We start from the raw sequence: 22230 nt of genomic DNA on the forward strand, positions 1-22230 counted from the left end.
CTTTATGAGATTCTAAACGGTTCATTTACAATTTCCATACATGCCATTCATTCATTCATGCATTACATAACATTTTTTGAACACCTCCATTGTTCGGTCACTGTGGTAGATAGTGTAGATTTAAAATTGAATGGTAATTTCTACCTTTTACTGGTTCTTGTGTAATACAGGTATTGCTAATATTAGAACAAACTCATACTGACTCAGTAAGAATCTCAAAGAAAAGTGCTGAAATGGAGTAAAATGTAGAACAAATGCCTAAAATCTGACTCCTTCTGATATCAATATAATATTGCATTCTCCCCAATCTAATAGAATGTGTGAAGCTTTTACCACACAATAATTAATTTAGTTATTGTAACCATATTTTTTAACACCTATTGAGTACCTCTCCTAGAAGTATATGGAATGACTTGCGTTTCTTAACATAAGTTGTAGCAATAATAGAGTTATTTAATACTGTACTCATAGCTCATAGCCCCACCTGGTTTTAAATACATATACTATTTGTGTTTTATAAATATAATTTCTCATATAATAAAAATATGTACATTCTGACATGTTTAAATACTTCAATATTTAGTTGTCTGAATGATGAACCTGGTATTTATGATCCAGCTTATGAAATCTTTTTTGAAATTAATGCAAGGATGTGTTATATGTAATCTGTATATATAAGTCACAATGATAGCATTATTCACAAAACAAACACAGCATCTGTTCCAGGGAAAAGCTTAGTCTCTTATTTCTTTTGACAGTGTGCAGACCTGGGTTCTTCAAAGCCTCACCTCACAGCCAGAGCTGCAGCAAATGTCCACCTCACAGTTATACCCATGAGGAAGCTTCAACCTCTTGTGTCTGTGAAAAGGATTATTTCAGGAGGGAGTCTGATCCACCCACAATGGCATGCACAAGTAAGGAAACCCATGGATATTTGGTGATGCTAAATTTCACCAGTTTGAACAAAGAGAATGATGGAGCCTGTTACATTCTAATACCATTCTCCCTTAAAACAGGCATAATGTTTAATTTTCCCAATATACCTTTTGCCAAATTTTCCCAATATACTTTTCCTTGAGGAATGATTGAAACGTTTTCTTCTTTTTTATCATTCACAGTTAGAAACACTCATGTTCCCTAACGTCAAATTCAACATCTGTTATATAGATTAAAAATGGTTCTTTTATTTTGAGTTTTTTAGTGGCCATGATTGCCAAACTTATGATTTTGTATAAATTCACTTTTCCTTTCACTCTAAATTTTATTATTATTACTGTTGTTTCTTCCTAAGCTAGTTTTCCAATCATAAGCATGCAGTAAATGGCACCTTCCCCTTCTAGTGCTAAGCTGCCCCACTAAGCTGCAAAGGCCAATGAGAAAGTTATTTACAAAAGAACACAGGAAACACTTCAGGAACATGGAGAATTGGTGGCTGGCAAATCAGACTAGAGTCAAATATAAAATCAGATTTTTAGTTATGTTTTTTCAAGCAGTTGCCATGTTTCTTGTTACTTGGTGTTATTAATTATAATTAATAACCTATTTGCTGATCATTTAGTGAGAGTAGATGAATAATACACATTTCTGATTGAATTCCAAGTTTTCTGTGCATGTATGTATATCAACAATGCCTTTTGTGCTTTTGTTTTTCAGTATTCTTTATAGTTCTGGAAAGGAAACAAATGTATGTGTTGTTTTGCTTGGTAACAATACTTTCAGAGTTTTTCTACAATCACAGCAAAAAGGGAAAATAAAAGTGGAAAATAATGACCCCCCCCCAATACCATTCTATTTCTATGACCTGCCTTGTTTTACTGGTGTTAAGTCCCAGTGAGTCATACTTGTTCTCAAAGATGTTGACAAAGATTTTTGAAATTTTATTATTCATCTTTAAATATAAATATATGTGCATATATTTGTGGTATTCAGTACAGATCCTTTCTAGCCAAATAACAATAAATTAAAACTATATGATCTCAACTGTGATTTGTATCAGTTGAACATATTTTCATTCGTGGATGTTAATTATTTTTATATTACTAATAACCTTTTTTATCTCTACTGATGATTTTATGGGTTGGATGATTACTAATTACAGTTTTTCTTCATATGAGTAAAAGATTTTTATATACATATGTGAATGGAGGAGATATAAACTATGATTGAATGTGATGTATTTGGGTTGCAGTGGAGAATTAAACTGGTGTTTAGCTTATTCAGAGTAAAACAAAGCCCCAGTTACTGAGAGGATTAATTTGGCTAGACAGTAGAGTGGTAAATTAAGGAGAGGAAATCATGCCTTGAATTATCTTTTACATTTAATTTTCTAGTTATTATTTTCTTTATGTGGTCCAGGCATGATTTTTCTCTTTCTCAGCATAAATGTGAACTCTTCTATCTGTGAATTTGCAAGGTTTTGTAATGGGGGAAAGACTGTGCTTTGGTGGCAAGTACTGCATTAGCATTTCTTTAGGACTTGAGTCCACAGGCAGACCTCAATTTTCTGTGTCTGTGTGAATTCCTAATACTGAATCTCAGAAGAACACTAATTTGTATGAATTTCTCAAAAACATTGGGACTGGTGTACAATATTTCTCATATGTAATCTGTGAGTGTGTCTGTTTTTAGTTGCATTCGTTGTACCACAAATACTGTAAATGATCAACAGATAATTTGATTGATGACTCTTTAGAATTCAATTTGTAGTTACAACTCTAGACATTAATATATATATTATATATATTAGGCACACACACACGTTTTTTTCAGTCTGGAAAAAGAATTTTAAAAACCCACAGGAAAAACATGGAACAAAAATAAAATCTAAGATTTTCATGGTTCTGCTTAAATCAAAAGTACTTCCCAGAGCTCTACTGTGGTTTGCATATCGTATAGTACACCTATTAGGGAGGTAGTACAATTTCATTACATCAGTGTTTGGGTGTGTCTGAGAAATTTTTTACCTCTACTTTAGGGTGTCACTTAAGTTTGAATTTCATCTTGACTTCAGAAGGATATGTGTCCAAACTCAAAAGTTGGCGGCCTAAAAGTAGTAGAGTCAGCAGATGAAAAAACAATGATGCATTCTTAAAGATTTATAGGAAAAGTATTAAATGCAGTTATATTTCAATTGGAAGTAATAACATCAAAATGGATTTTGATATCTTTCTAAATTAGACATAGTTCAGATATATTTTAACTTTATCTCAGAAATTTAACTTGTAACATTTTGAGCTCAACTTGCTTTTTCTCCATCACTTTCCATTATTTAATAAACTAAAGATTATAGTAAAAATAATTATATGTCCATCTTAATGAATGGTTTCCACTTTAAAGTGACTGGTTTTTATTGAATTGCATGAGTTTGAGTGTGTGGAAACATTCACAGGGTCAGTCATAAATAGAATCAGTGTGAGTTTTGTTTTCTCAAAAATATCACCTTCTTGGGTATAGGGATTTTTAATTTAAATGGCATACAGCTAAATCTTTAAAATTTAAGTCGTTTTCATATAAATTTTAAATTTATCATCAGTCATGACTTAATAAATGTTAGGTAGAAATTAATGTCCATCTCTATATTTAGGACAGACAATGTTTATTAGGTTAACTAAGCTAGATAGTCCTAAGTAGATTGATTTTTGCTTATGAATCATTCAGTTACCCCATACTCCATTTTATTCCCTTTTGGGAAAGATTTACTAATTATGTCTCTGAAACAAATACAAATGTATTTTCTCCTTGAGAACATTTGGTCATACAGCATTAAAACTGACTGCAGTTTTAACTCTTAAGTATATGAAAAATGACTATATAGTTAGCTATTTTGCAATCAATTTTAGTTCTTTTTATTATGCTGAATGATAGTTTCAGGACTAGTTAGAATAATATGCAAAACTGAATATTACCTATTCCCTGAAAAAGTTTCTAAGCAATTCTAAGTGTGGATTTCATTGCTAAAATATTGATAGTAATCTTCCATGAAATACGATGATTCTGAAATATATTTTCTTTATTTAATGACATACATCCCATTAATATATTAGATTAAAAATTAAAGTACCTAAGAAATACATTATGAATCTAGGAAAGTTAAACCAATATTTTAAGACATTATGATTCTATGGGAATGTTTTAGTTGAATAGATTTCCTTCCTTATTGCTGTTTTTGTTCTGTAACCCTTCAAAAACTGAAAAATTGTTCTTCCTATTATAGTGATTTTAAGGGTTTAGACATAAATTTCAGATATTCAATTAAGTATAATTCATAATATATAGAATAATAATAATATTAAAACAATATCAATGGGAAAAGCAAAGTTATTGCAGATTGTAATGGAGACCAACAACTTAAGTATGAGTACTTCCCTGGCAAAAGTGGGAGGGATTCAAGTTCTGATGGTGATTTATCAAATTGTAAGCAATTTAATTTGAGGTAAACTAAGGTAGTTTCACTTGCTGCAAAATTTGTATGTAAGAACCACAACTGAAAAGACCTGTTTTTGCCTGTGCTTATTGCTTAGTAGCTTTTTCTTGTTTAATTGTAGGTTGCACACAAAGTAATATCATTGAGGAATTAATCGGCTCAATCCCCAAGGAAATGTATTTGCCATTTTTTAAATATATAACTTTAATATAACATATTTGTGCCTTCATATTTTCAATCTGACATAATTTGTTTATATGTTAAACAAGCCATCTGCTTTCAGTGAACTATTCTAAGATAAGTCATTTGTATAGGGCATATATATCTACCTATTATAGATACCTACCTTCCTTCAAAACTGTAACAAGATTTTTCAAAGATTATTACAAATTAATGACTCTTGCATCCTTCTTACTTAAAAGATTGGCTGCAAATCTATATTTTTCCCTCATTCCAGGAATTGGTTGGGTGAAAAGTGCCTAATTATATTTTCTTAAAATATGTCTTTTTCACTTTACTTTGCAAACCAGGACCCCCCTCAGCTCCTCGGAATGCCATCTCAAATGTTAATGAAACTAGTGTGTTTCTGGAATGGATTCCTCCTGCTGACACTGGTGGAAGGAAAGATGTGTCATATTATATTGCATGCAAGAAGTGCATCTCCCATGCAGGTGTGTGTGATGAGTGTGGAGGCCATGTCAGGTACCTCCCCCAGCAAATCGGCCTGAAAAATACCTCTGTCATGATGGTGGATCTGCTCGCTCACACAAACTATACCTTTGAGATTGAGGCAGTGAATGGAGTGTCCGACCAGAGCCCAGGAGCCCGGCAGTATGTGTCTGTAAATGTAACCACAAATCAAGCAGGTAAGTCCTATGTCCAACACAAGTCAGGCCTACTTCTGTTAGTTCTCCCTGCAGATGAAGAGTAAGTTGACTGACATCAGTTAGAGAACTTCTCATAAACCAGAGGGTCAGGACTTAATGTAAATACATCTCCAAATACATTTTTAAAGTAAAAAAAAAGATAGGCTATTTTAACAAGCATATTCATGAGTGGATAGAAGAAAAGATAGGTTTTAATTGAATTTTTAAATTAAAAATACATTTCTGGCTCAAATACATTTTTAGCAAAAAATTAAAATGCATTTAAATTCATATAGTGCAAGTAGTATAGTTCAAATCTCCATTTTATTATTTTGTTTCCTTCAAATTCTTCATTTGATTAATTTAGCGTGAACTAAGATTTTTATTTGTTTGGCTTCAGAGCTTAATCTACAGATTAAAACATTTTCTTATTATTGCTAGTATTATTATAACAACAGTTATATGAAATAACATGTTCTTTGTTAAATCCATTTCTCAAAATTAGAATAGCTATGAAATATAAAAACCACATGAAACCACATCTATGCTCCATGTGGAGATCTCAGAATTATGAGGGAGTAAATGATACAGTCCAGCTGAACTATGAATATCCTTACGGTTTCCTCTAATATTTTTATTTTATGCAAATCAGCATAGAAAGTTTCTTTTCTGGTAAAAACAAAAACCAAAGACAAACTACAACTGAATTAGGAATTCAGTCTACCATTTGGCCAGAGCCATTCAAAGCCTATGAGTAATTTAACACTTGTCTTTCCAAACACCAGGTATCTGGGAAGGGAAGACAAAGGCAATAAATCCCAAAAAAGTTTTAACTTTCCTCCTTCCCTGGCTACAACTCCCAGTCCATGGACATAAACTTGCTACCTCATCCGTATCTGAGGTGGGCTTTGATTGGTGAGCACATCCATGCTGTCAGTTCTCATAATGAAATTTGTTGTGTTTGACTAAATAAAATCAGCTAGATCAAATAATAGTAGTATATGTTTTTAGCTTGTGAAAATACTGGCTGGACAAGGGAATGTGTAGGTAATTAAAGGAATGCTGTAGGTAATCAAGTTCCATCAAAATAATTTGAATTGTTGGACCTGTCAGGTAAATCCCGTGGCTATCTTTTGAGAATAAGAAACATGTGGTTGAGTTTGCAGTTGCCTCTGATTGATAGAGCAGAGAGAAATATTCAAGAGTAGATCAGATGAAGGTACCTGAGTAATTCAATAAGAATCATTCTGAATGTTCTAGGTCTTATCCATGTTGAATACATGTCTATATGCATTATTTTATTCATGAAAGAAAGGAATACATACATTTAAAACTTTTTTTTAGTTAATTATTTATATTTTCCTCCATTTATACTCAATCTAAAGTGGAGCAAACAAGCTGGATAGGTACAGTAAAACTAAACTTTCCCTTATTAGACTAAGCTGCAGGCAGTGACGTCATATGTAGGTTGTCCATCAGAGAATCTAAACGTCACAGGCATTTAATATGTGAACTTTCTTCTTATATTAGTACAATAATAACTTTAAATGTGTGGTTTCAAGTTTTGTATTCAACATCCTTCAATCTTACTTGGTTCTATATAGGAATCTTCCATTAACAAATTGAAGGGTAATCTCTTAGTGTTTATTTCTTTGGGAGAAAATTTTGTAATTCTCATCACCTTACTTAACTTCTTTAAAAGATAATTCTCTGATGGACTTGATAATAAGAAGTGGCCTTGTTTATTCTTAGTGGTCTGTTTGGTAAATATTTGTTCTGCTTCTTTTTGTCTTGCGGCCTGTTCAGACTCCAAATATGTTTCTTGAGCCTTAAATAACTGAAGACAAGAAAGGTAAATTTCTTGCAGCTAATCAAGACATGGCTATCATGTGAAGCAAAGATTTGTATTCAGAGCAGACATTTTGTTCATTTTTGGCTGCCTCTTTTCTCCAACTTCTCAGTGTACACATACTGTGAAATCCTTGCAAGCCTACCAAACAAATATCCAAAAAAAGAAAGAGATTCAGTATACCAACTAAATCTCAGTTTCCACAAAAATTGCTAAATTCAAGTAGCTCTGAAAAAAATCTTAGATTTAGTGCCACCATTACTGAACAGTTATCAAATACCAGTATCACAGAAAGTGGAGTATACTAGTTGGTTTTTAATGTCCGAATGTTTTCATATACTAAATGGAAGAAATTTTTCTGCATCATTTATAGTTGTGCATATAATCAGTAGATTTTTAAATTTGGTTTCAGTTTCCTCTAAGGATTGTTTCCTGCAAAATACATTTCGTTTTTTTAAGTAATTTGTTCCAAATTTGTAATTGGCCTCAACAATTGCTCTGGCATTTTCTGATTGATAAAATTCATTTTTGTGACAGCAGCACATGTACAAACTGTCCAAGCTAAAAATTAGATACAAAAAATACAAGAAGAAAAAATAGTTATTTGTTCAAATGAAAAACTTTGCATTGAGTTTGGAAGTGAAATTTATTAGTGAACTCTGGTTTATCAGTCTATAAATGGAAATGATGTCCTACCAAGGATAGTGATTAAGTGATTAATTTATGGATGTTTAGATGTTATTTAAAACATTTTTCCAAATATTAAATCATATGGTATCTAGCATCTTGCTTTTGCAAGAAATTGTCTGAATGCAAATGATAATTTTTGCATGGATTTTAATAGTGAAATGAAACAGCAAAGTTTTAATGAAAAGCTAAATACTAGAATTGGTGGGAGTTTATGGCCTTTCCAAAATGTGTCTAATAGGACTGATAATAATAAACGTGAATTCTAAAATTATGAGTATTTTCATATTCAAGAAAAATAATCACATATGAAGAAATAGAAATAAGGTATAGGTTATATGAAGGTTAAGAAATGCTGGCTGTGAGGTAGGGGAAAATTATAGGAAATAAAATTAGAATGTATTAATTGCATAAAGAACTCTTAAATATGCAAATAGTCAAAAAGGATATAAATGGTGAATATATAAATTGACTTTATTACAGCATTAAGTTTAGAAAAGGAATAAATTTTTCCTTGAGTTCCTTGAGTATTCTAGTGAGTTTATGTATCTTATACATTCTTTTTAAAAAATGAATATATTCATTTTAATTCACTGTACACAATTTCTAAACCAAGAAAAACATAAAAAATACAATGAAACTAGTAGACTAAATTTTCAGTTATTTTTACTTCCTAACACAATACACTAATATAGTTTTATCATCTTCCAAATGAAATGTACCGGGACATGAGAATGTGTTTCTTGCATGTAATTTATAGAATCATATATTGATAAAGAATCTGGACTGTAGTGTCAGACTTTCAAGTTCTAATGTTGGTTCTACTATTTGCTGGCTGAGTGATTCAAGCAAGATTCTTAACCCTCCCAGGGCCTGAGTTTTCCCACTTGTAAACCGGAAAAATACTAGTATCTATTTCATAGGCTAGTTGTGAGGATTAAATGAGTTAATAGCTATGAAACAATGAGTGTAATGCCTGACATATAAATGTTAGGGTAGTAGTATTTAAGAAAATGTTCAACAATATTTCAAGTGGTGTGAGAGTCTAAGGGAGAAACCATGGGATAAAAGGGTTTCAGACGTCGTTAGTGTTATGTAGACAGACACCTGGTGAAGTAAAAATGGAAAAGAAAAAAATACATTTGAAATTTAGAAATAATGCATAGCACAACTACAGATAACAAAAGACAACTGCTGCAAGCCTGAAGGAATTAAACTTAGAAACATCATTTTCCAATGGACACTCAAATCTCAATGATTTCTTAATATCGAAGTTCTAAGTTTGATAACATATACAAAGAAATAACATGAAGGAGTAACAAGGGAATAACTGTATCAAAGTAAGAGCAAAGAGGCAGAAAATATTTATAGATTGAAAATAGACACATAATTTTGATTTTCATCAAAATGTATTTGAGAAAAGTACAATTGTATATCATTTTTATGTGTGGACAGATTTATATTTGGTCAATTATTGAAGGTTCTAAAGAAAATATCTAGGCAAATTATTCATTTAATTACATATCATAAGTATACCTATATTGATCTTACACTAATTCTTCTATGACCAAATCAGTATTGTTATTTTGCTAGCAACGAAACTCTTAATTTTGCCAAATGAAGCTCCCTGTCTATAATGGAACTTGGCTTAATGAACTGAAGTTCAAGGTCTATGCTTATTGTCCTGGCTATTTGCATTTTGAAAACATAGTTCAAAGATAAGATTCTTTTCCAATGAGTAGATCAATAATTTATCTCTGGTATGTTTAACCAAGATTAGCATATGTGGTAGAATATTTTTAGAAGCGGCCAAATTTCAGGAACTTTCTCTTCTTTCTCCTTCTCCCTTCTATTTATTATGGTGACTGTGACAAAATATTGATTACTAGCATATTTTAATGTTATTCTGTGCTCATTATTGTGCAAAAAATATTTATTTGTATTTTCTCATTTGATCCTAACAATATCATTATGGTATACTATTGCTATTCCCACTTTTAGGATGAAAAGACTGACATTTAAAGATGTGAAGTAATTTACCCAAGGTCACAGTTCTAGTAAGTGAGGGAATAAGAATCAGAACTAAGGAATTATAACTCTAGAACTAATATGCTCTGAATTACTAGTAAATACTGTCCATGCTATTTCCTCTACTTGAAACTAGTTTCTTATATCACTCTCCTAGATAGCTCAGTTTTAAAATCCATTGAAATTTCCCCTCTGCTCTTTAGTTCGAGCATGCCTCTTCTAACACAAGGCACTATAACTATTTTCTCTCCTTTCTATTTTTCTGGAATCATTCCCTGGGGACCATGCCAGTGCCTAGTGTTTGTGTTTGTTTGTTAAGATGATTCATAAATGTTTTTTTTTTTTAATTATCCAAATCAGTGTTATAATTGCAGATACTTGTTATGTTATGTAATGTGCTTGAATGATTGCTTTGTTGTTGTTTTGTTGAGTGTTTCTTTTTTTATAAAATAAGGAAGTGGACATAGAGCCCCAATTACACTTCATAGGTTTAGATTTTCCAGAATTCTGAAATAAGACTATGATTTAAGGCCAGCTGCTTTGCTGGCCTGCCTACTCTCTTGATCTCTCTTCTCCAGATGCTCTAATCTTGACAAGAGAATTCACTAAGAATGCCTGAGTCTACCCTAGAGAGGTACTTTGTATAATTACTATGCTATTTATGGTAATGCACAGCATTTTTCTCTAAAAAATCACCTCTATATGTTTCTTAAGGCCGTGCATAGTTTAACAATCGCACAAGTGCACATACAAACACATACAAACAGAGCCTGGTTAATTTGATGCAGGGTTTGACCCACAGTTTGAGAAGGAATACACTTGTGGGGTGTTCCGATATTTGTTTCCTATCCCTCCCATCAAGGAAAATGGTGACAACCTTTAGTCAGGTTTGCTTGATACTACTTTCCCCAAAAGTTTCCTACAGAATACTTGCTGACAGACTGTTTCTACACTGGCAATGATATTTGTTTTACTGCTTTTTCTTGCTTTTTCTTTCTAATCTGGGGAATCTACTTACTTTCACCTGGGAGTTAGTTTTTAACTCTGCTCTTTTGTGTCAGTTCTAGTTACTAACTGATTTCCTAGTCAACAGAAACAATTCCAATTTCTGTGTGAAACATCAAACATTCTTGTGCTTTAGTTCAAAATCAGAAGCACTCCAATATTACACTGCTTAATCATTTGTGACATTTGCATGTAGGCTATGGACTTATTTGTGTAAAGATATGCTTATTGTAAATCGATATGCATAAAATATTGACTTGTTTTAAACCTCACTCTGAGGTCTCTTTGCCTTTTATTACCAATATTTAGGGATCTAGTTCTGTATAGCATTCCTGATTGCCTAGCATCATGTAATCAAAGAGTGCTGTGTAGAAGTAGTAAAATAGTGAATCCATAGATGCATAGATGCATATAAGCTAATGTATGAATCATCTCTTACGTTCTCAGTGAAGTTTACCTAGAATCCTGCCATAATCTATTAAAATAACTTGCTCATGTGGTTTTCCTGAGATTGGTCTTCATGCATTTGAAAACAATTTATTCATCACTTCCTGCATTCATCACATTCTATTGAGCATTCTGGAAGATACAAAATAGTTAAAGATATGCATCACTCTTAGAAAATTTTATTTTACCAATGTAGAAGAGTAGGAGAAGAAATTCTAATGAAATCAATTAGAAATTAATGGCAATAGGTACAGTAGTAATAGTATCAAATTCATTACCTTTACTGTTTCACATCTACATTTTTTTTTCCTAGTTTGTTTCCTTTATCACATGTAGAAGTCTGTGGAAGGATTCACTCAAATCCACTTAGTCATAGCATGCTTTGACATTTATTAAAGTGATGAAGCATTTTACAACTGCCCATATATCTATTTAAATGGTCATGCCTTGTTTAGATAGATTAATGCCAGCATAATCAATCTTTACTGATATATTGACACACACAAAAAATGAGAAAAGAAATATCTTAAGATCATTTGGCTTTTGGGAGCATTTTCATTTACTCTGTGATAACCAATATCATTAGTAATGAATAGTTCATTTGCTACATTATTGAAATAGAGTCAGAGCAAATTACCTATTTTGTAGTTTGGCATCAAGACACCGACATACTCTTTATCAGAAAAAGTATCTACCTTAGGGAAGTTTCTCTAAGATGTGAAATCTTTTCCATTGAATAGAATATACTTTGAATGACTGCTTTTTTCTTTCTTTATATGAATTTTCTTCCATTATTAAGAAAAGAGAGGATAACTTATTGAGTCTTTAAGCCTAGAACTCCTGATGATATGAAATTTGTTGCAAACAGATGATTAAATTACAAATCAAGCTGTAATTTCATTTAGATTTGTGGCATGAACCAAATATAAATGCAATATTAATTCAACAGTGTAGTTCCTCTGCTTTGTTATCTCTGCCTATTTCAAAGTGTATGAATTTAGAGTATCTATTTCAGTTTTTCTGTAATTATCTTTATTTTTACACTATTAAAACAATAAATGGCAATTGAAGAAGAAAATGTTCTTTATCTAATACTTACCAAACTTTCAATTTAGTTTTTTCTGTTATCAGTATTGTGTTCATATTTAAAAGAATTCTCTTGTTACTCCTTATGCTTAATTAACCCAGGAGATGCTATATATATATATTTAATACCTTATATATTTATGAAATATTATAATATTTTATAAGTATTTATGGCTATCATTAAGTTTAGAAAATTCCTCACAGTCTTCTTCAGTTACTTCTACCAGAGACTGACCATGGCTTTCTTGAAAGGAAATTATTGTTTACTTTGTTAGAAAATCACTTCAGTGGTGCAAATAGACTCTAGTTTAACAAAGATCTACTTGCCCTTGATTTTCTTATTTCTTTTATCTTACTACATGAATATATTTTTCATATTTAATCAGGATTTGTCTTAAAATTCTTGATTTGTTGTCCTTTGAATTTATTTTAAAAGTTAAAATGATGATCATTTTAGTAAAAGCACCTATCACTATATAACAAATTGTTTTGAATTTTGTAGAGATGTGTTTCCATTTCTTAAGAAAATATCTGAATTATTTTTGGTGAGATTGGAAATAGGGACATAATCTGTCTTTTACCCCTGAATCTGGTCCTCTGTCCCAAGCAGCATTAAATACCTCTTAAAATTTACTCAAACATCCAACCCTGGCCTTTGTTTTGGGAAACTAAGGAATTTTGGATTTCCTTTATCCAATCATGGCTTTGGTTTTCTAGTTAACTTTTATAAGAATCATTTATTTTTCTTACATACTATTTTTGAAATTACAAAAATGTCTCATCCATTATTTTGTTTAGTCCTTACACCAATCTGTTCAAGTATGTAACTTGTACTCCTTTTTTACACAGTAAGCTAGAGATTCTAATTTTTAGTTGTATGACTCTACAGCTGCCAAAAAACTGCCTGTATCAGTCAGCTGTAGGGATGCTGATCCAAAATACCAGAAATTGGTTGGTTTTTATAAAGGGTATTTATTTGGGGTAGGAGCTTACAGATACCATGCCATAAAGCATAAGTTACTTCCCTCACCAAAATCTATTTTCATGTGTTAGAGCAAGATGGCTGCTGATGTATGCAAGGGTTCAGGTTTCCTGGATTCCTCCCTTCCAGGGTCTTGCTTCTCTCTGGGTTCAAGGTTCCTTTCTTCCTGGTGCTTGCTTCTCTTTCCTCTGTGTGCTTACTTCCCAAGGCTCCAGCCTTAAGACGAGCATCAAACTCCAAAATCAAAACTCCAACATTAAGAACCCTTAATTCTGTTCTTTGCCATGCCTTTTATCTGTAAGTCCCCACCCACCAAAGATTGGGGACACAATGTCCTACTGGCACAAGAGGTTTACATAATTACTTAATCAAGTAAACCTATGAATCCAATATATTCTAAAATGCCCTGAGGAAAAGGTCAGTTTATAATCATAATCCAATATTTCTTTTGCAATTCATCAATAATATCAAACTGCTACACTATGCATATTATAAATTCAACTAGAATATATTTAAGCCAGGGAACACATTTTATTGAAAGAAAGCAGTTTCAGGCAAGTTTGACCAGGGTTCTGGCTCCATTTTTCTGACATTGTTTACCTGGAATTTCTCCTGTGTCTATTTTTTCTTCAACTGGAAATCCCTCATGACAACAAAATGGCTGTAGCAATCCCAGACCTCATGGCTACATACCGCATCATCTAGAAGGAAATAAAACTTTTCTTAGTCCGTCCATGAAATAAAAGTCTTAGATTTTATTTTCAAGAATGATTTTATGAGAGTACAAAGTCTAAATTAATCTCTCTCATGAGGGATTGAGAATACATGAGCTGGCTTATTTCCCATGGATCTCCCCATGACCTTACCATAGACTCAGATATAGTTAAACCCAGCAACACACTAGAGCAGAGATAGAATGGAGTTGAGCATTAGAACTCAACTTGTTCTGTTGCTCAAGTCCAGAATTCTTTTCTTAAGCCATACATTCTTTTTCAATGGTTGTCTATTAGTATTTCAAGTATCTTTAAAAACAAAATCTTTAACTTCTTTTTTGGCTATTTATTTAGTTTCCCTTGTAGATTATTTTCTTCTTATTATCAGTTTAAATGTTATTATTCTTCAGAGTTTGGCCCTAGAATCATTCCTCTTCACACTTTAAAATAACTGATCAATTTATTTCCTTCAAGTAGTATGCCTATGTGGTGTGGAGCAAACCACTCCAAAACTCAGTGATTTAAAGCAATAAGCATGTATATTTGCTCATAAGTCTATAGACCGGCTGTATGTTCCTTCTTGTTTCAGCTGTAATTACTTCTCCATCTGCAGTCATCTGTAAATTGGTTAGGTGACCTATGGCTGCAATAACAAATTATCACAAACTTGGTGCTTTAAACAGCACAATTTATTGTCTTAACGGTTCTCTAGCTCGGAAGTCCATCAATAGTCTCACTGGGTTGAAATCAAGATGTTAACAAGGACACGTTACTTTTTTGGTGGCTCTAAGAAAGATACGATTTCCTTGTCTTTTCCTATTTCTAGAGGTTTCCTTCTTTCCTTGGTTTGTGTTCCCCGTCCTCCATCTTCAAAGGCAACAGTGGTGGCTTAAGTCCTTCTTATATTGCATTACTCTGACCTTTTTCTGCTTCCTTCACCCACTTCTAAGGACAATTGAGAATTAGGGCATGGAAAGTGTTGGTGTCTACGACAGGGACTCTGCTGATCTTGACTGGGCTGTCTCATACTTTAAAGGATTATCATGTTGGCTGATTTGGTATGGCATTGGTTAGGATAACAGGGTTTTTCTCAGTTTTGGTCTCTCAGTCTGCAGCATGTTGGCTTAGGCTTATTTGTTGGTGAATTCAGGGTTCCACGTGAAAGAATGATTTATTACATTCATTGTTTTCCACTGGGTGAAGCAAGTCAAAAGGACAATCCAGGTCAAAAGCTGGAGAAATAAACAGCATCCTTTATTGGAGAGGCTGCACAGTCACATTTCAAATGGCCTTGAGAATGGGAGAGGTGGGAATTTAGGACCATTTTTTCAATCAATTTACCACTATTGATATACCTCACAATTTTATTCTCCATTTGCAATCAACACAGTTACTGTTTATTCTCTGGGGATATAAACTTTCTTTTGCTTTCTTGCCTTCATATCTACTATTCTGACTGACTGGCACCCTACCTTCTCTCTCTTGCCCACACCACTGGGTCAAAGACATATTAATCTCTGTACCTTAATTTATTGTGGGTGTGGTCCATAGGGAAACAAAGAAGAGAGTCAATCTTCACTTTGCTTTATTACTATGTCTTTTACAAAATATAATAACCATTTTTTTTGTTTCATGAAGATTAAGGGACTATACTTTTTTTTTGGTGTATGTTTTCTTGCTTTCTGTTTCCAGATGTAGAAGATATATGTGACGTTCATAAAGATGAGTATAAGTAAAGAATATTGGGGTGACTTGTCTAGAAGGGAAGGGAAATACTACAGGAAAGGATGTTTTCATCTTGGCTAGGTATCTGACTTTAATAAAAGGAATGTTGAACTGTACAAATTTAAGAAAAAATTAAACTTGACATAGACTCTATGCTTACAATCAGATATTATAGGTAATATTTGAGAGGTGACATAATCTTGTAGTCATTTTTGACACTTTTTCCCTCACATTCCACATCAAACCAACACTAAATTTAAACTATTCTATGTCTAAATATATCTACAATTCAATTATATCTCACCCACTCCATTGTTAATACCCTGTACAAATCACTATTATTTCATAACTGGATTATTGTTATAGTTTCTTTTTTTATTTTTTTTAATTTTTTAAAGAGGCTTTAGATTACATAAATGTTACATAAAAATATACAAGGGATTCCCATATGCCTCACTCCCTCCCCTCTACACATTCCCACATTAACAACATCCTTCATTAGTGTTGTAATTTGTTACAATTGATGAACCCATATTAAAGCATTACTAGTAATCATACCTACAGTTTACACTTATTACTTATAGTCTGTCCCACACAATTTTGTAAGTTGTGACAAAATATACAATGGCCTGTATCTGTCACTGCAGTGTCATGCAGGATAAACAGTGTCCCAAAAATGCCCCCATATTACATCTATTCTTCCCTCTTCCATCCTTCAGAACCTCTGGTGGCCACTACGTTTACAACAAAGATAAGAGTTCTTTCATTGCTAGAAAAATATAAATCTATAGTAGAATAATAATGTCTACTTTAGTCCATTGTTCATTCTTCAATCGTGAGGATTTTGGGATATTGATGTCCACTCTGCTTCTAATTGAGAGGGGCTTAGATCTCAGGGAACACATGGGTGGAACTATCTTCCTTGCAATTACAGACATTCTCTGTTCCTTGGGATGGTCGTTGTCCATCACCATCTCCTTGTTAGTTTTCCTAGATGAGTTCAATGAACTGGAGAACAGGTGTTGCAGTTTTCCTGAGATTTGCACAACTGGCACATGAACAGACAAAAGATTTAAGTCTCTGGGACATATATTTAATGAGTGTATTGCTAATTATAGGTTCAAATAAATAGGGCAAAAGAGCCATGTGTAATGAAACTATAAATGAGTCTAACTCTGTTAACACTGGGGAGCAGAAATTCCAGAGTAAGGCCAACTGACCAGGTGCTGAATGTCTGCACTTGTTTGCCCTGCTAATAATGTCTACATGTCTCTAGAGCCCTCAGGACCTCTACTTTTGAGGCACTGTTTACTGTGGCAGTCAATGAAATCCTGCTGAGATGTACATAAGGGTCACCTCTGGACTGACCTTCCAACTCGGAAATCTCTTAGCCATAAAAATTCATTTGTATTTAATAGTTTCTGCTCTTGGTCAAGGTCTTTTTCCAGATGCATTACTAGTTGGCACTTAATAGTAATCCCCCAGTGCCAGGTAGTCTCATCCACAGAAGTCATGTCCCATGCTGGGGCGGTGGGGAAAAGTAGTGCATTTATATGTTAAGTTTGGCTTAGAGAGATGCCACATTTGAACAGCAAAGAGGATTTCAGGAGGTAACTCTTAGGCAATATATAATACTAGACTAAGTTTCAATTTCACAAGAAAAAGATCATAAGTACAATCATCAGTATCAAGGACCCAGCATAATGATCTGTCTTCCTTCACTAGGCACTGCCTATTTACTCAGGGGGTTCTTGCTGCTCTATTAGAGAATGTAACAGTACTCTACAGGATGGGAATTCAATATTTTTTCAGTTGTTGTATGGGTCTCCACCCACCGAGACAATGCCCCATGAACACTTGAACATGTTCATATGCCATAGAATCATGCCCCAGGTGCATCCCTCCCTACACATCCCCCCAACACTGACACCCCACACCAGTGTTCCTCATCTGCCACAGTTGTATTCCTTCTGTGATCCAAAACCTCTCTAAAAACTAAGCCAAAAAATAACCAAATAAAATTAATAAGAAAATAAAATAATATTTATCTTTCAAAAATAAATAAAATACAAAAATAGAAAATAAAATATTAAAATAAATAATTTGTATACATTGTGTTTTTCATCACTATAAAATGTTATCTTGTATGCACAGTGACAATTTTTTTCCATATGTTCACCCAGTGTCTTACTTTTTCCATTTTATCTTCAAAGGTGCTTTAGGCTACAGAAAAGTCACATAGAAAATATAGGATATTCCCATATACTCAATGCCCTCTCCCTTTTCCACTCTTCCCTATTAATAACATTTACATGTGGATGGTACATTTGTTAGAATTGATGTACAAATATTGAGCATGGTCGATGGTTTAAATTATGGCTTCCTTTTTCAACTGTACACTTTTATAGGTTCTGATGAAATTTAAAATGGCCTGTATCCACTTTTGCAAGATTATGTAGAAAAATTCTAACCCCCTAAAAGTGCCCTATGTTCCATCTATTCTTCCCTGTCCCTCCCCTCAGAACCTGGAAACCACTAAGTTTTGATTTTTGAAGAATAAGATTCATAGTTAACTTACAATATTATTGAGGACTTGACATATTGATCTGTTTTCTTTCATTAGGCACTGCTTATATTCTTGAGCGATACTTGTCCCTGTAGTTGAGAATATAGCAGGACTCCCCAAGATAAGAATTTAATATTTGTTTATTGTATGTATCTGTACCCACTGTGATAACACACTCTGACAAGGTAACAATTACATATTCCATAGAGGCATGCCTCAGGTGTGCCCTATCCTGCATATCCCCCCATACCCAATGCCCTACACCATTAATCCTCCCTGCCATATTTGCCAAAAGAGCATCCCCACCATTGTAGTTTTAACCACAGATGTGCAAATCCCCAGCATTCACTTGCTCCTTCCTCCAACCCTCCCCCCAGTTCCATAGATTGTCATGGAATTCCCCTACCCTATACCCCTCAGAACCGCAGAACCCAATCACACCACTGCACTACTCTCATGCCCAGCCGCTGCCCAACCACACCCTTTTACCTTACAATAGATTTTGCCTGTTCTTTTTTATGATACTATTTTATTTAAAGAAAACTCATCTTCTCTATATGCTACATTAATTCTTCTTGACTGCAGTCACTTTAAAGGAACTTTATTTTTCAGATAAAATTGTCATAATTTTTTCAACATTTCCCCTTAGTTGTAATATTTATGCTTTAAGTAATCTTGCCTAATTTCCTCTTAAAATGCTCAAAGTTGTTTTTTTTTTACTTCCCTGTTAGAACATTATTCAAACTTACCAGTTAATTATTTCATAAGTTATTACATCAAAATCATTGTTAGATAAAGTCGTAGCAGATTTTGGTTTTTCAATTTTTTGTAACATTGTACAAATTATTTATTTAGAATAGGCTAATTGCTTGCTTTAAAATAAAAATGTTGTTGTTTTATGTTGCTTTATCAATTCCTTGAGGCAAATTTTACATACTTTCAACTTCTTGTTTTTTAATTTCTGAGTATGCCAGTTATTTTAAATTGGTTCTCAACAGAAAAAATATATACTTTAGAAAAAAATAATCTTTGTATGATTTAGGTATTGGAATTTTTAGGAAGGCAACTTAATTAATTTGTAGTGAATAACATTGAATCTAATCATTACATGACCTCAGAACTCCTACAGGATACATTTCTAAGAAGTTATTACTTTAGTTAGTATGTATCTTGGATTTCTTTCATGTTTCATGATACTTGGTGATTACATTTTTGTTTTCCTCAGACTGGCCAAAAGGCAAAGCTTTATGAGGTCTATAAGTAAAACTATATTGCATACTGATGCAATTGGTATGTATATTTTAGTTTAGAGAAAATAATAGAATAACAGTAATAATTTTCCAAATCTAAATTAGTGAACAAGAAATTTGTAGATATATATTAAGTTTTAGAGGGAGGAACATTTTTACCAACTAGCTACATCAGCACTGATGTCCACATTTAAGAGTTATGACTAGAGCTTTTCTTTTTTTTTTTCAGTCTTTACCCACCTCAGGGTTTCTGTACACATGCGTATCCATTATCTTCCATAATATTAAGCCCCAAATAACTCCTGTTTATTTCATGTGAAATAAATAACTAAATTACAAGAGAAGAAAAATCTGTATATGATTTACACTCTAGATAATATCCAAATGGATTCTTTTAATAGGACAGTAATCCATGAAGTATTTGTAAGAAGTCACTCTATCACTGGAAAATCCGATACTTTAAGTATAAGTGACTGAAATACCAATCCAGTGTTTTCATTTTACCTTGTTGAACTGCGATCATTTTATTCAGAAGCTTAACACTTAATCAGTATATTAGTTTTCAAAAAATAATTCACAAACCAATATGCAGGGCATATTCTTAAAGTGCAAAGACTCAACTCATCTAGATATCTTTGTTTTAAGTATAAAGATGTATTTACTTATCTATCTACCTATTTGTTCTCTCCCTCATCTAATGTGTGCACAGGCCTTATTGCTCAAAGTAGACATATTCTGCTTGATAAATTGCATAATTATTCAATATCAATTATATTTTGTCTAGAACATTTATGTGACTCTCTCTCTGTAAATCTGACATGAGTTTCTTTTATATTAGTCTTTCCTCATTAGCTTTTCTTTTTATTTTGTTCTTTTTTATATTTCATATTTTAATGGTGATATTTCAAAACTAAGAATCTTAGCTATGTGGATACATCATGTTTTAAATGTGCCCTATTTTTGCAGCTCAGTTGTACTCAAATGTCATTTTGTGTCAGGTTGCAAGGTTTATGTATCTTTTGTGAAAGTAAGTCATGACTTGTAGCTTTTGAAGCCAAGCAGTTTTTTAAAAATTACTTTTTGTTATCTTTTTTTTAAAAGGATACATAGATCACACAAAATATTACATTAAAAAATATAGGAGATTCCCATAAACCCCACTCCCCATACCCCCCACTCCTCCCACATCAACAACTTCTTTCATATTGTGGTATATTCATTGCATTTGATGAATATATTTGGAGCACTGCTGCACAGCATGGGTTATGGTTTATGTTGTAGTTTACACTCTCTCCCAGTCCATTCAGTGGATTATGGCAGGATATATAATGTCCTGCACCTGTCCCTGCAATATCATTTGGGACAACTCCAAGCCCTGAAAATGCCCCCATATCACACCTCTTTTCCCTCTCTCTGCCTTCAGCAACTCCCTTGGCCACTGTCTCCACATCAATGATGTAATTTCTTCCACTGCTAGAATCACAATAATTCAATAGTAGAATACCAGTGAGTCCACTCTAATCCATATTTTATTCTTCCTTCCGGAGACACTGGGATGGTGATGTCCTCTCCACTCCTAATTTTAAAAGGGGCTTAGATCCCACATGGTTGCATTACCAGTCAGTGCTTGGTAGTAATCCCTCAGTGCCAGGGAGCCGCATCCATGCGAGTCATGTCCCATGCTGGGTGGAAGGTAATGCACTTATATGTTGAGTTTGGCTTAGAAAGAGGCCACATTTGAGCAACATGGAGGTTCTCAGGAGGTAACTCTTAGGCACCCTGATGCTCTAGGCCAAGTTGAAATTTCAAGAACACAGATTCATAAACATACTCATTGGTCTTAAGGCCCATCTTTGGACCATCCTTCCTCACTGGTCTTTGCCCTTGCACTTGGGGGATTGTTGCTGTTGCCTTGGGAAATGAGGCAGAGCTCCTCAGAATGAGAACTCAGCACTCCCTCAGTTGCCATGTGAAACTCTACCTACTATGTCAGTACCCAATGAACATCTGAACATATCTATATGCATGGCCTGGAAAACTCCCTTTCACCCATGCATCGCCCATCAATGACACCCTCACCAATGCTCCTCCCCTGCCATAGTTGAAACCCTCTGTGATCCAAAACTTCAAAAATTAAGCCTAATATATTGCCAAATTCAATTAATAGGAAAGTGAAATAGTAATGATAGGTTTATACATTAGAAATAGAATAAATAGCAATTTAGAAACACTAAAATAAAGTAAAAAATAAATTGGGATAATAAAAAAATGAAAAATATCAAAAATCATTTTGACGTTTTGCCTTTCATCACTATATGTACAGTGGCAAGGCAATCTCTTCCAATTCTTCCTCAGTGTCTTACATCTTACATCTTTTTTTTTTCAATTATGTCTTCAAAGAAGTTTTAGGTAAAATCACATATAGAATATAGGGAACTCCCATATACCCAAAATTCCCCCCTTTTTCTCCCTTCCTCAGCACCTATAGAGGTGTATATAGGATTGTCTTAAAATATGAACCAGATAAGTTTCCCTTTTCATAACATACACACATATACTCACACAAACACTGACAGAAAAACATCTCTTTTTAATGTACTGAG

The 22230-nt window shown here is 33.3% G+C and overlaps 1 protein-coding gene across 16 annotated transcripts in view; it reads left to right on the top strand.

Moving 5' to 3' along the window:
• Window positions 1-22230, top strand: part of EPHA5 (EPH receptor A5) — a 374629-nt gene that overhangs the window by 203617 nt on the left and 148782 nt on the right. For 5 of the 16 annotated variants that reach the window (XM_058297774.2, XM_058297763.2, XM_058297770.2 and 2 more), the window contains exon 4: window positions 759-914. The exons of 4 other annotated variants lie outside the window; for them this stretch is intronic. In XM_058297774.2, coding sequence (XP_058153757.1) covers window positions 759-914 — 156 coding nt within the window. Of the gene's footprint in view, window positions 1-758; window positions 915-4953; window positions 5290-22230 lie in introns of all 16 variants that reach the window. 7 more of the 16 variants (XM_058297721.2, XM_058297737.2, XM_058297729.2 and 4 more) reach the window with 2 other exon arrangements.

Source organism: Dasypus novemcinctus, chromosome 1 (assembly GCF_030445035.2).
Source record: "Dasypus novemcinctus isolate mDasNov1 chromosome 1, mDasNov1.1.hap2, whole genome shotgun sequence".
Taxonomy (NCBI): Eukaryota; Metazoa; Chordata; class Mammalia; order Cingulata; family Dasypodidae; genus Dasypus; species Dasypus novemcinctus.